The sequence below is a fragment of the Oncorhynchus tshawytscha genome, linkage group LG10 (assembly GCF_018296145.1).
Source record: "Oncorhynchus tshawytscha isolate Ot180627B linkage group LG10, Otsh_v2.0, whole genome shotgun sequence".
Lineage (NCBI taxonomy): Eukaryota > Metazoa > Chordata > Actinopteri > Salmoniformes > Salmonidae > Oncorhynchus > Oncorhynchus tshawytscha.
The window spans coordinates 30,540,565-30,554,254 of record NC_056438.1 but is presented as its reverse complement, the minus strand read 5'-3'; the positions used below and the strand labels follow the sequence as shown (position 1 = coordinate 30,554,254).

The window sequence follows — 13,690 nt, the reverse complement described above, 5'->3', positions numbered from 1 at the left end:
AGACCCTTCAACCAAAAAGAGAACCCTCTGGGTTCACTGACACGAGTCCAAAATCCATGTCCTCAAAGGAGACGTTTTTCTCCCCCTCTCAGAAGGGCACTTGAATTCAAGAGTTCAAGAAGCGGGCCCTCTGGGTTTCCAACACCGCTACATATGTACTGAGATTCACTTTCTGTTAGGGGCCCTTTGGAAAGCAAAAGGCCCCAGCTCAAGAATGCCCCTTGCCAATATTCTGACTTCACTGCACACACTTGTTCAAATAATGTTAGATAATGCCTGGCTTTGAATAACATCAATAGCAGCGGGGTTGTTTGGGGTGATGTACTCTCCCATCACTGCCATGTCGCTTTTAATCATATAAAAACATAACATGCTCAGAGATGAGGTGGCAAAATAAATAAAAAATGGGCTTATACATAATAAGGTTGTGTGAATGTACAAGTAAATCTACACTTATTTTCACGCAGTCATGTTTTGTTTATACAGTGTGTGTATGAGGTATGGATTAACTGCAGATTGGTGCTAGGAAAGGCTGTAGTGTACATTATAATTCATCACAAATGCACAGTTGTGTGTTATTAATGCATTAGGCTGCACCAAAGGTTTATAAAAATGTGCACTTAGGATAAGTTATTCTCTCGACACGCTCTTAGTGTTAGAGAGGGAGAGAGAGACAGAGTGATTGAGGGGGGGGACATGGGGAGAAGGAGAACGAGAAAGCAAAACTGAGACACACAACAACAAACCGTTCCCCCTAGCTAATTCTCTCTGTATACAGTATACAGGATGTCTGTCTGCCTCTGATTCTCTCTGTATATATTGTCTAATCCCTGTCTCTCTAGAGTCTCTCTGGTTTTTACTGCTGTCTTGTTAGTACGTCCATCTGCATGCCCTGCAGGCATAGGTCTGCTACTCAAATCCCACAGTGATTCCTTTCCAACACATAACTCCACTTACGTACGTAACCCTGTTGATCCCGGGAGCCATACGCCACATGGGGGATACGTTGAGTTAGAAGGTAGCTATCCGTACCCCTGGTCCTCTCATTTCAAAGTCCTTCCATCAAGTTAACAGCTGCCCGTGGGTCTGGTGGCGCGTTTGAAGACAGACCCACGGGGAAACCATCTTGGCAATGACGTGCGGTCTAGATGTTGACTCGAACAGGTCCTTAAATCAGGTGGCGGTTCAGTCCCGGTTGGATGTGTGTCATGACGGCATTACACCCTCCTAGACACAAGCCGTACAAATATGAAGGGTCTTTTTTCCCCCCCTGCCTCTTTCCAAGATGGCCAGTCTAGGAGAGTCTGTAGAACTCTGCAGTTTTATAAATGACAGCTTCCACCCGCGACACGGGCACGGACTACACCTCCTACTCAGATGCCTGCACCGATCTGGGCCTACCGTCACTTCGCAACTCGCAGGGAAATCTCTCTCTCTCTCGAGATCCTTCGCAAAAGATCACTTGTAGAAATCCGATCCCTGGCTACTGGCATATCCTCCCACCCCAGTGATCGTCTGTGAGCCCCACACCGAACCCGCTCCTCAGCTATACTGGAACGGATCCACCGCAGTGCCATCCCAGCCCCGGTTCGCCTACTGAACAGTTCACGATGATCACAATTTTTTTTTGGGGGGGGTTGTTGCCCATATCTGTCGTTTATTGTGTTTTAGTTTGCGTTGACATTATATTGAAAAGTAACTCGTAATACACAATTCAGCATGTTGCTGCCGTTTGTACAACGTTCCACTGGGGGGGGACTGCAAAAACAAAACGTTATCTCTCTCGCTCTCTCTAGTTAGGAGGAGTATTACCAATAAGAAAGCTCATGTGAATGCCTCTTCCAAGATGGCCGCCTGTTGAAAAGAACCCATAGACTTCCATAGAGCTGTTGTAATTGTGTCGATGTTTTTTTTTTCTCCTTAGGTTCAGTATCGATGAGGGAAGGACGTGGATCATCCACAACTTCACCAGCACCTCGGTTTTCGTCGATGGACTTCTGAGCGAACCGGGAGATGAGACCCTGGTCATGACGTAAGTGTACCGTGGAATCTTCCAGAAATCTTCAATGAAGCTGTACATTTTGGGAAGGGAATAATGAGCTTTGTAGTATGGTAATAGGTCCTATTTCACGGGAACCTCTAACTCCAAAGCTCTGCCATTGGTTCAATAGAACTCTCTTGATTTAGTAGCAAGTCATTGATTGGTTTCTTAACACTATTACTTCAACACTAAGGGATCTGATTGGCTGGAGCCTATTATTCAGATGAAATGGCCAGGCAATGATTCCCCCAGGAGAGTGAGAATTGATCCTGCAGTCTCAGTGACACCTCATGCTGCTTACCTCACAGTTCTACCCTGCTCTCCTGGCTCCTCTGCTCTCCAATAAGGGGCTTAGGAAGGAATATGGAGCAGCTGCCTCTCCAGCAGGGTTTTCTCATCTCCCCAATGTACTCTCCATTAGTTAAGGACACGGCCATTTCCCCTGTGATTTTCTGCTGCACTTCCTCTTAAGGGATTGATTAGCCTAGTGTTTTCTTCTGTACTTCTCACCTTTTACGTTGCTCTCTACCTCGCGCTATCTCTCGCTCTCTCTCTCTACCTCTCTCTCTTTCCCTAAACCCCCATCTCTCCCTCTCTCTCTCTACCTCTCCCTCTCTCTCTGTATCTCTGTCTCTCTGTATCTCTGTATCTCTGTCTCTCTCTTTCTTTCTCTCCACCTCTCTCTCTCTCTCGCTCTATCTCTCTCCCTTCCACTCTCTCTCCATTTCTCTCCCTCTCTCCCTTAATCTAATCATCTTCAGTGAATTAGATGGAGTAAGTGTAGAGGCACATCAATTCAGAGTTTTTGGCCCCAGTGGGGAGATGAGACCTGGGTTTCATTTTAGTAGAAATGCGGGAAGTGGAGGGGGGTGTCGTGAGAGGACAGAATCATGAGCCAACAGGACAACAATTTTCTCCTGCACCAAGTTGCGGCCATGGGTCTGATTTGGGTCGTCGCGGAAGACCGACACACACAGACACGCACACACACACGCACGCACACACACCCCACACACATAGGCACACACACACACGCCATCTGCCTCCTGTGAGATACGGCGAGGAGTGAGACGAGTAGGGGACATCTGATGGCCAACCACGATTGCCCTGGTGTATTTTGCAGCCCTGGCTTCGATTTTTTTTGATGGGGGAGGACTCTCGTCTCGTCTTTGAACAGTGACTTACTGTAGCACCAAGGACAGGCTGGAAGGGGGAGAGGCCTTTCCACATACTAATGACAAGAGCCTTGGGAGGAGAGAGAAAAGGGAGAGAAAGAAAGAAAGAGAGAAAGAAAGAGAGAAAGAAAGAAAGAGAGAAAGAAAGAAAGAAAGAAAGAAAGAAAGAAAAAGAAAGAAAGAAAGAAAGAAAGAAAGAAAGAAAGAAAGAAAGAAAGAAAGAAAGAAAGAAAGAAAGAAAGAAAGAAAGAAAGAAAGAAAGAAAGAAAGAAAGAAAGAAAGAAAGAAAGAAAGAAAGAAAGAAAGAAAGAAAGAAAGAAAGAAAGAAAGAAAGAAAGAAAGAAAGAGAGAAAGAAAGAAAGAGAGAAAGAAAGAAAGAAAGAAAGAAAGAAAGAAAGAAAGAAAGAAAGAAAGAAAGAAATATATCAAGTTCGAGCAATAAGGAGCAGAACGTGACATATCAAATGGAGCTTTATTTATTCACATTTCAGACATGCAATGCAATTTCTACACAGGAAGAAAAGGAATGAATAGCAATGAAAATAAAAACTGAAATATTTTTCTACACAACAAACATAAGATAAACAACAAAAGGATGACACACTGAGCAACTAAAAAGCACCCTGAGGAAAAACAAAGCTAAAAAGATGTGTTTTAAATATGTCCACAGTTTCGGCCCCCCTCAGGTTCTCCGGCAGGTTATTTCAGAGGCTGGGTTCATAATAACTAAACGCTGCCTCTTGGTCTTCAGCTTTGGGGATAGTTAAAAGGCCGTTGGCCCTGAGGGACCTACTGGGTACATAACTTAACAGCAGGTCTGACAGATATTGGTGTGCAAAACCGTGGATTGATTTAAAAAACCAACGGAATAATCTAAAACTCACAGGTAGCCAGTACAGAGACCTTAAAACCTGGTGTAATGTGTGCTCTTCATCTGGTCTTGGTCAGTACCCGTGCTGCAGCGTTCTGTGTGTTTTGCAAGTGACCAATGGGTTTTTTGGGTAGACCAGACAGGAGAGCATTACAGTAGTCAAGCCTGCTTGTAATAAAAGCATGGAATGAGTCTCTCTGTATCAGCCTGAGAGAGAAACGTCAGCATCTGAAGAACATTCAAAGGCAATGTTCCTCAGGTGGTATAAAACTATTTTGGTCACATTCCTAATGTGCGATACGAAATGCGATATGAAATACGAATACGAAATACGAATTTGTTCAGAATCTAAAGTACGTTTTTTACTTGGTGTTTTGTCTTTATTGCCCTTGAATTAAAATGTGCAGCTAGATTCTCTCTCTGTGCTTTGGTTCCAACAATAAGTACCTCGGTCTTGATTTAGCTGGAGGAAGTTCCAACTATTTAATCACTAATACAGTCTAATAATTTATCCGTGGAGCTGGTGACACAGAAATGTAAAGTTGTGTAGTGTCTACGTAGCAGTGAAAATCAATGCTGTACTACCTGATAACGCTGCCAAGGGGTAAAATACACTATATAAACTGAACAGTACCGGACCCAAAATGGAACCCTGTGGAGCGCCACATAAGATATGTATTTTCCCTGAGTTATGTTCACCAAGGGTGACAAAAAAAACTCTTCACCAGTTAAATAGGTCCAAAACCAATTTAGAACTGGACCAGAGAGGCCAACCCACCTCTCCAGACTGTCCAGAAGGACATCATGGTCAACAGTGTTGATAGCAGCACTTAAATCTAAGATGTTTGGCATCTGTGTTGGCTCTAAGATCATTTACCACTTTAAGGCTGTCTCTGTGCTGTGTGCTGTGGTGGGCACGAAAACCAGATTGGATCTTTTTTTTTTAAATACAGCTGTCACTTCAAAAATTATTTAGCTGTTTGAACACCAATTTCTCCAGAATTTTTCTTAAGACCGGAAGGTTGGAGATTGGCCAAAAAATTGCTAAGATCTGAAGAATCGAGATGACTTTTTTTCAAAAGAGGTTTCTCCATAGCAGTTTTTAGTGCAATGGGAAAAGTGAGTGATTAAGAATAGCTTGTAATTCTTCAGATATGCAATTAAAAACTGTTTTGAAGAAGCATGTCTGTGTCAACCAGGGAAACTAAATCCATAGTGCCTTTGCATGGTCGGCTAGGGTACATATCATCAAACCTCTCATCAGGTCTTGCTTGACTGATACCCAGCCTAATGTTGGTTCTCTTATCTCTGAAAGATGCTGCAAACTTGTCACATTTAGATGTGGAGGAAAGTTCACATAGGTTTGTATTATCAGGCCATCAATGGTCGAGGAGAGCGCTCTCGAAGGATTCTGATGAACAGTGATCAAGATCAAATGAGCCCGTCTGGCATTTCTAATTGCCTTGTTATATATGCCAAGTTGATCTCTCAGAATATCATAATGGACCTGCAACTTTGACTTCCTCCACTTCCACTCTGCCATTCTGCAATGTCTCTTTAATTGATTAGTTTCCTCACTCATCCAATGGGCTCTCTGTTTGGATGTGGCCCTTTTCAACCTTACTGGAGCTATGGCATCAATGGTTGCCCTTCATTTGCAATTAAAGTTATGAACTAAACCCTCACCCGAGGTAGGCAGAATAGGTGGTGGTATCGTTCATACACTCAATAAAATCTCTGTCAACTTCAGATTTGAAATAGCGTTTCTTAATCATGTGTTCAGTATTACCCTGTTCTACGGGCAACAAGGTAGTAAAAAATGCCACAGTGGTGATCAGACAAAGCAGCGTCAACAATAGAGGATATGTCAATAGAAAGCCCCTCGGTAATAACCAGGTCCAGAGTACGGCTGCGGTTATGGGTGGGCCCAGTAGAAAGCCCCTTGGTAATAACCAGGTCCAGAGTATGGGTTATGGGTGGACCCAGTAGAAAGCCCCTTGGTAATAACCAGGTCTAGAGTATGGGTTATGGGTGGACCCAGTAGAAAGCCCCTTGGTAATAACCAGGTCCAGAGTATGGGTTATGGGTGGACCCAGTAGAAAGCCCCTTGGTAATAACCAGGTCTAGAGTATGGGTTATGGGTGGACCCAGTAGAAAGCCCCTTGGTAATAACCAGGTCCAGAGTATGGGTTATGGGTGGACCCAGTAGAAAGCCCCTTGGTAATAACCAGGTCCAGAGTATGGGTTATGGGTGGACCCAGTAGAAAGCCCCTTGGTAATAACCAGGTCTAGAGTATGGGTTATGGGTGGACCCAGTAGAAAGCCCCTTGGTAATAACCAGGTCCAGAATATGGCTGCGGTTATGGGTGGACCCAGTAGAAAGCCCCTTGGTAATACAGGGTTATGCAGGGTTATGGCCAGCACTGGTGGGTAACATTTAAACAGTATAGCATGATGCTCAAAAGAGCCAAAGTCGCCAAACAAAATGTCCTTACATCTGAAAGCCTTAGTAAAAATAGAGGCTGTCCCCCCCCCCACCCTTTTTCCCTTTTCCGATTGAGGATGAAAACGTAATCTGGGAGGAGCCTTCAATAAGAGCGGCAGTACAGTCTGATGACAGCCATGTTTCAGTGAGAAACATGCAAATCAACTTTGAGCTCAGTAATGAGGTCATTCACGAGAAAGGTTTTACTTGTGATTGCTCGAACATTTAAAAGCGCCATATTCAATAGAAATATAATCATGGATAAAGAGAGATTGGGAGTCAGAGAGGGGGATAAAACAACAGCATCTGTGATCAAGATATGAGTTCACAGTTGCAGCCTATTGAATGGGGGGAATTGTTACATACGTAACGGAACAGATGTCAGGGCTGCTGACATGTTTTCCCATCAATCTGTTCCCAAAAGAACATGCTCTCACTGACAGTCTAAGAAAAATAAGTGCTCAAATTGGTACATTTTAATACATAAGTGAAAAAAATGTACTTCCTCATTTATTTTCATAATGATATATCGCCATCTAGTGGACATATACAATAACACATATCATACAATACTCTTATGAATGCTTTTGAGTCCCTTAAAGAGACGATTTAGGACAATCTTTTGTGCAGGGCAGTCAATGGCTTTTTAGGCCATCATAATAGAAGGGACATCTGTGTCTTTGATGTACAAAGTATGGACTATAGAAAGGTCCAGGAGCACTCAAGTGGATCCCTGCTCATTAGGGAAGTGTTGATAAGTAGAGAGCAGAGACATGTCACGACACTACTGTCCGACTGCTCTGTTCCCAAAAGAGGGGATTGGTTCAACCATGTCACATGACCAGGGACCAGAGGATATGGTTCAGGAGTCACACCTCATGGAATAGAAGTTGGAGCTCGATGGCTACGTTTAGACATGTATCCAAATTCTGCTTTTTTTTAAACTGATTTTTCTTTTGATCAATCAGATCAGTTCTGAAAAAGATCAGACGTGAAAATGTCTCACGTGATTGGTAAAAAATACTTACCGTAATTCCTGGACTATAAGCCGCTACTTTATTCCCACACTTTGAACCTCGCGGTTTATACAATGACGCGGCTAATTTATGGATTTTTCCCGCTTTTGCAAGATTCATGCCGCCGCCAAAAAACTGAGCACCGTCACATAATGTGACGTAAATCGAGCGCGCTCAAACTTCCCATCATTCTGATTACGGTAGTAATTTTGTCACCCTCATCATGGCAAAGACACGGAGAAATGCATATGATGCAGCTTTCAAGTTGAAGGCGATCGATCTGGCTGTTGGAAAAGGAAATAGAGCTGCTGCATGGGAGCTTGGCCTTAATGAGTCGATGATAAGACGTTGGAAACAGCAGCGTGAGGAAATGACTCAGTGCAAAAAGACAACAAACCTTTCAGAGGGAAGAAAAGCAGATGGCCCAAAGTATTCGCAGCCACTGGCATCAGTGTAAATCGTGCATTTAAGGTGGCGCTCCGTGTTCAGTGGGAGGCTTGGATGACAAGTGGGGAGAAATCCTTCACTAAAACGGGCCGCATGCGAAGAGCAACTTATGGTCAAGTCTGCCAGTGTGTCCTGTCAAGTCTGCCAGTGGGTCCTGACAGCGTGGAGCATTGTCAAAAAATCCACTATCATCAACGGGTTTCGGAAGGCTGGACTGCTGCGTGTTGAAGGGGCAGCATGAGCTCAGCGGTGTATTTGCCTCCGGATGAAAGTGACGAGAGCGACAATGAAAACGATCCAACATCGGATTAAGCAATTCTGAGGCTATTCAACTCCGACACGTAAGGAGATGACTTCAGTGGTTTCAGTGCACAGGAAGAGGCTTGGTAGGCTACTGTTTTAATTTTTGTTACAAGCCGTGTTTCGTTAAAGCCTATTTATTTTTGTTACAAGCCGTGTTTCATTTAAAGGCTGTGTAAAGTTCATTTGTTTCAATGTACCGGTAGGCACCTGCGGCTTATAGACCGTTTATTTATGTACAAAATACATATTTTTTAATAATTCAGTGGGTGCGGTTTATATTCAGGTGCGCTTAATAGTCCAGCAATTACGGTAAATGAGTGGAAAAAAAATGTTAGAATTGGGTTGCCTGTCTAAACGCAGCCTATGAGGATAAATGTGGAAATGGTTGGATGTGGAAGGGTGGGCAGACGGATGAGTGCAGAACAGACAGGGCAGGCAGTCAGACCGACCGAGGGTGGTGCGGAAGGCCCAGCGAATCATTGGGGGTGAGCTCCCAGTCATCCAGGAAGCACTTGTCAGGAGTGTCTGAGACTCCAACCACCGAGACATGGAGAACCTCTGCTCTCAATGCTCCCATCCAGGCAGACGGTACCGGTGCATCAAGGCTTAGACCAACAGACTCCTGAACAGCTTCAACCCCCTGGCCATAAGACTGTTAAATGGCTAACAACTACTTCTCCCCTCACACCTACGCTATGATTATTGATTGGATTTATTACTACCACTACACTGCTGTTCATTGATTATTGATTGCCAATACAATTAGTACCTATCTATTTTATCGTGCTGCTAGTCACTAATTCTCGTCTTTACATGTATACAGTATATTATCACTAGTATATAACGATAAGTACTTATATGTTCCTGCTTCCACTCACTTACCAGCCCTGTTTACATGTAAACTTTTTCAGGACCCTGTCTTTCAAAGACAATTCGTAAAAATCCTAATAACTTCACAAGTCTTCATTGTAAAGGGTTTAAACACTGTTTCCCATGCTTGTTCAATGAACTATAAACAATTAATGAACATGCACCTGTGGAACGGTTGTTAAGACACTAACTGTTTACAGACAGTAGGCAATTAAGATCACAGTTATGAAAACGTAAGGACACTAAAGAGGCCTTTCTACTGACTCTGCTCATCTGCGTGAATGTGCCTTAGTCTGGCTGCAAGGAGGCATGAGGACTGCAGATGTGGCCAGGGCAATAAATTGCAATGTCCGTACTGTGAGACGCCTAAGACAGCGCTATAGGGAGACAGGACAGACAGCTGATCACGTGTAACAACACCTGCACAGGATCGGTACATCCGAAAATCACACCTGCGGGACAGGTACAGGATGGCAACAACTTCCCGAGTTACACCAGGAACGCACAATCCCTCCATCAGTGCTCAGACTGTCCGTAATAGGCTGAGAGATGCTGGACTGAGGGCTTGTTGTAAGGCAGGTCGTCACCAGACATCACCGGCAACAACATCGCCTATGGGCACAAACCCACCGTCGCTGGAACAGACAGGACTGGAAAAAGGTGCTCTTCACTGAGAAGTCGCAGTTTTGTCTCACCAGGGTTGATGGTCGGAATTGCGTTTATTGTCGAAGGAATGAGCGTTACACCAAGGCCTGTACTCTGGAACGGGATCGATTTGGAGGTGGAGGGTCTGTCATGGTCTGGGGCGATGTGTCACAGCATCAGTGGACTGAGCTTGTCGTCATTGCAGGCAATCTCAACGCTGTGCGTTACAGGGAAGACATCCTCCTCCCTCATCATGTAGTACCCTTCCTGCAGGCTTATCCAGACATGACACTCTAGCATGACAATGCCACCAGCCGTACTGCTCGTTCTGTGCATGATTTCCTGCAAGACAGGAATATCAGTGTTCTGCCATGGTCAGTGAAGAGCCCAGATCTCAATCCCATTGAGCATGTCTGGGACCTGTTTGATCGGAGGGTGAGGGCTAGGGCCATTCCCCCCAGAAATGTCCGGGAACTTGCAGGTGCCTTGGTGGAAGAGTTGGGTAACATCTCACAGCAAGTACTGGAAAATCTGGTGCAGTCCATGAAGAGGAGATGCACTGCAGTACTTAATGCAGCTGGTGGCCACACCAGATACTGACTGTTACTTTTGATTTTGACCCCCCCCCCCTTTGTTCAGGGACACATTTTTCAAGCTCTGTAAGTCACAGGTCTGTGGAACCTGTTCAGTTTATGTTTTAGTTGTTGAATCTTGTTCATACAAATATTTACACATGTTAAGTTTGCTGAAAATAAACGCAGTTGACAGTGAGAGGACATTCCTATTTTTGCTGAGTTTATATCCACCTATCACGCTTACACTGACACTTTTGCACACTCACTCACGCACACTAACACCTACACTTACTGTACATGCACACACCGACCCACCACTCATGCTGCTGCCAAATTGTTTACTATTATTATTTATCCTGCTACCAGTCACTTTCTCCTAAACCCGCCTATGTACATATCTACCTCAAATACTTTAGTATCCCTGCACACTATATTAGCACTGGCATTAGGTATTAGTACTGATCCTGTATATAGCTTCCTATCTTATTTCTAATTTCTCATGTTTTCTTTATTATATTTATAATCTACCGGTCAAAAGTTTTAGAACACCTACTCATTCAAGGTTTTTTCTTTATTTTTATTGCAGAATGTAGAAAACTATGAAATGACACAAAAGGAATCATGTAGTAACCCAAAAAAGTGTTAAACAAATTAAAATAATTGTATATTTGAGATTCTTCAAATAGCCACCCCTTGCCTTGTTGATAGCTTTGCACACTCTTGGCATTCTCTCAACCAGCTTCACCTGGAATGCTTTTCCAACCGTTTTGAAGGAGTTCGCACATATGCTGAGCACTTGTTGGCTGCTTTTCCTTCCTTCTGCAGTCCGACTCATCCCAAACCATCTCAATTTGGTTGAGGTCGGGGGATTGTGTTGGCCAGGCATTCTGAATAAATCACAGACAGTGTCACCCACAAAGCACCCCCACACCAAAACACCTCATCCTCCATGCTTTACGGTGGGAAATACACATGCGAAGATCCTCCGTTCACCCACATCGCATCTCACAAAGAACCAAAAATCTCCAATTTGGACTACAGACCAAAGGACAAATTTCCACTGGTCTAGTGTCCATTGTCCATTGTCATGAAGCAAGTTCAGGGAGTGAATACATTTAATTAATAAATGAACAAAACAAACACAAGCAGCGCACCGACATGAAACATCAACAATGACGACTGGAGAAGAAACCAAAGGGAGTGACATGTAAAGGGCAGGTAATCAAGGAGGTGATGGAGTCCAGGTGAGTGTCATTATGCGCATAACGCTGGTGAGAGGTTGCGCCCTAACAAGCAGCCTGGTGACCTAGAGGGAGCACACGTGATAGTACCGCATCCCCGACGTGCAGGACGCTGACCAATATGACGATCCTGGGGACCAGGAGCGGACCGGTCACCTCTGCTAAGGCGCGGGAACCTGTCGATCCGGCTGAGGTGTGGGAGCATGACGACCTTGAGCACCAGAGAGAGAGCATACGTGACAGTACACCCTCCCCGGCGCGTTCAGCTCCAGTCGCAGGATGCCAACCACAGGGACGATCCCGGGGATCCAGAGTGGACCGGTCGCCTCCGCAGAAACCTGACGAACCGGCTGAGGAGTGAGAGCCTGATGTGTCGGCTGAGACCTCCCGGTTGCCTCGGTTGAGGCACGGGAACCTGTTCACCCAGCTTAATGAACCCGTTGAGGAATGGGAGCCTACAAACCGGCTGAGGCTTCCCAGGTAGCTCCTCTCCAAACACCGGACCCAACATCACCCCCAACACACACAATAAAACACTCCCTGATGCTTCCCTTTGTGAGTCGTCATTCTGTAACGATGTCGAGAGTCAGGAAGCAAGTTCAGGGAGTGAATACATTTAATTAATAAATGAACAAAACAAGAAACACAAACAGCGCACCGACATGAAACAGCAACAATGACGACTTGGGAAGAAACCAAAGGGAGAGACATATAAAGGGCAGGTAATCAAGGAGGTGATGGTATACGCCCTAACGAGCAGCCAGGTGACCTAGAGGCCCGGAGAGGGTCGCACACGTGACACTTTGCAGCAATTGAGGGTCGGATTCCCACAGTCTCCTCTGAACAGTTGATGTTGACATGTGTCTGTTACTTGAACTCTGTGAAGCATTTATTTGGGCTGCAATTTCTGAGGCTGGTAACTAATGAACTTGTCCTCTGCAGCAGAGGTAACTCTGGGTCTTCCTTTCCTGTGGCGGTCCGAATGAGAGCCAGTTTCATCATAGCGCTTGATGGTTTTTGCGACTGCACTTGAAGAAACTTTGAAAGTTTTTGAAATGTTCCGTATTGACTGACCTTTATGTCTTAAAGTAATGATGGACTGTTCTTTCTCTTTGCTTATTATTGTGCAAAGCTGTCGTCAAGGCAAAGGGTGGCTATTTGAAGAATATCAAATATAAAATATATTTAGATTTGTTTAACACTTTTTTGGTTACTACATGATTCCATACAGTATGTGTGTTATTTCATAGTTCTGATGTCTTCACTATTATTCTACAATGTGGAAAATAGTAAAAAATAAAGAAAAACCCCTGAATGAGTAGTTGTGTCCAAACTTTTGACTGGTACTGTATATATATTTATATTTATTTATATATCATTATTATTTATATTTATTTGTTATACTATTTTGATATTGATTACTGCACTTCACTGTGCATGTGACAATATAAATGTATCTCTCTCCCTCTTATATCTCTCTGCAGGGTGTTTGGTCACATCAGTTACCGGTCAGACTGGGAGCTTGTCAAGGTGGACTTCAGACAGTCATTCCCCAGACAGTGTACTGAGGCCGACTACGACTCCTGGAAACTCACTGACCTGAAGGTACCCAACACACACACACACACACACACACACACACATTCCCATGTCTTTGTAAATATCTTGCGTTTATCCTACACTTTTACAATCAGCTAATGTATACTTTTGGCCCGCATCAGGGAGAGAAGTGCATCATGGGTCAGGAGAGGAGTTTTAGGAAGAGGAAGGACACTGCATTCTGCATCAAGGGGAAGAGCTACACCTCCGCCCTCACTACCAAGACCTGCCAGTGCTCCGAGAAAGACTTCAACTGGTGAGACACCACAGCAAAACCAGAACACTCTATTGCAATAGAATATACTTCAGATAAAGACTTAATAAATAAATGATAAGGGTCACTGTCAGGGTTAGGGTTTGATTCCTTTTGTCTTCAGGAGATGAATTGAAAATCCAGTACAAGCATTTTCAATGAGGATCCT

The 13,690-nt window shown here is 44.3% G+C and overlaps 1 protein-coding gene across 8 annotated transcripts in view; it reads left to right on the top strand.

Moving 5' to 3' along the window:
* LOC112261018 (VPS10 domain-containing receptor SorCS2) overlaps window positions 1-13,690 on the top strand; it is a 330,639-nt gene that overhangs the window by 297,379 nt on the left and 19,570 nt on the right. For all 8 annotated transcript variants that reach the window (XM_042328497.1, XM_042328500.1, XM_042328499.1 and 5 more), the window contains exons 14-16: window positions 1,925-2,032; window positions 13,154-13,274; window positions 13,391-13,524. In XM_042328497.1, coding sequence (XP_042184431.1) covers window positions 1,925-2,032; window positions 13,154-13,274; window positions 13,391-13,524 — 363 coding nt within the window. The remainder of the gene's footprint in view (window positions 1-1,924; window positions 2,033-13,153; window positions 13,275-13,390; window positions 13,525-13,690) is intronic.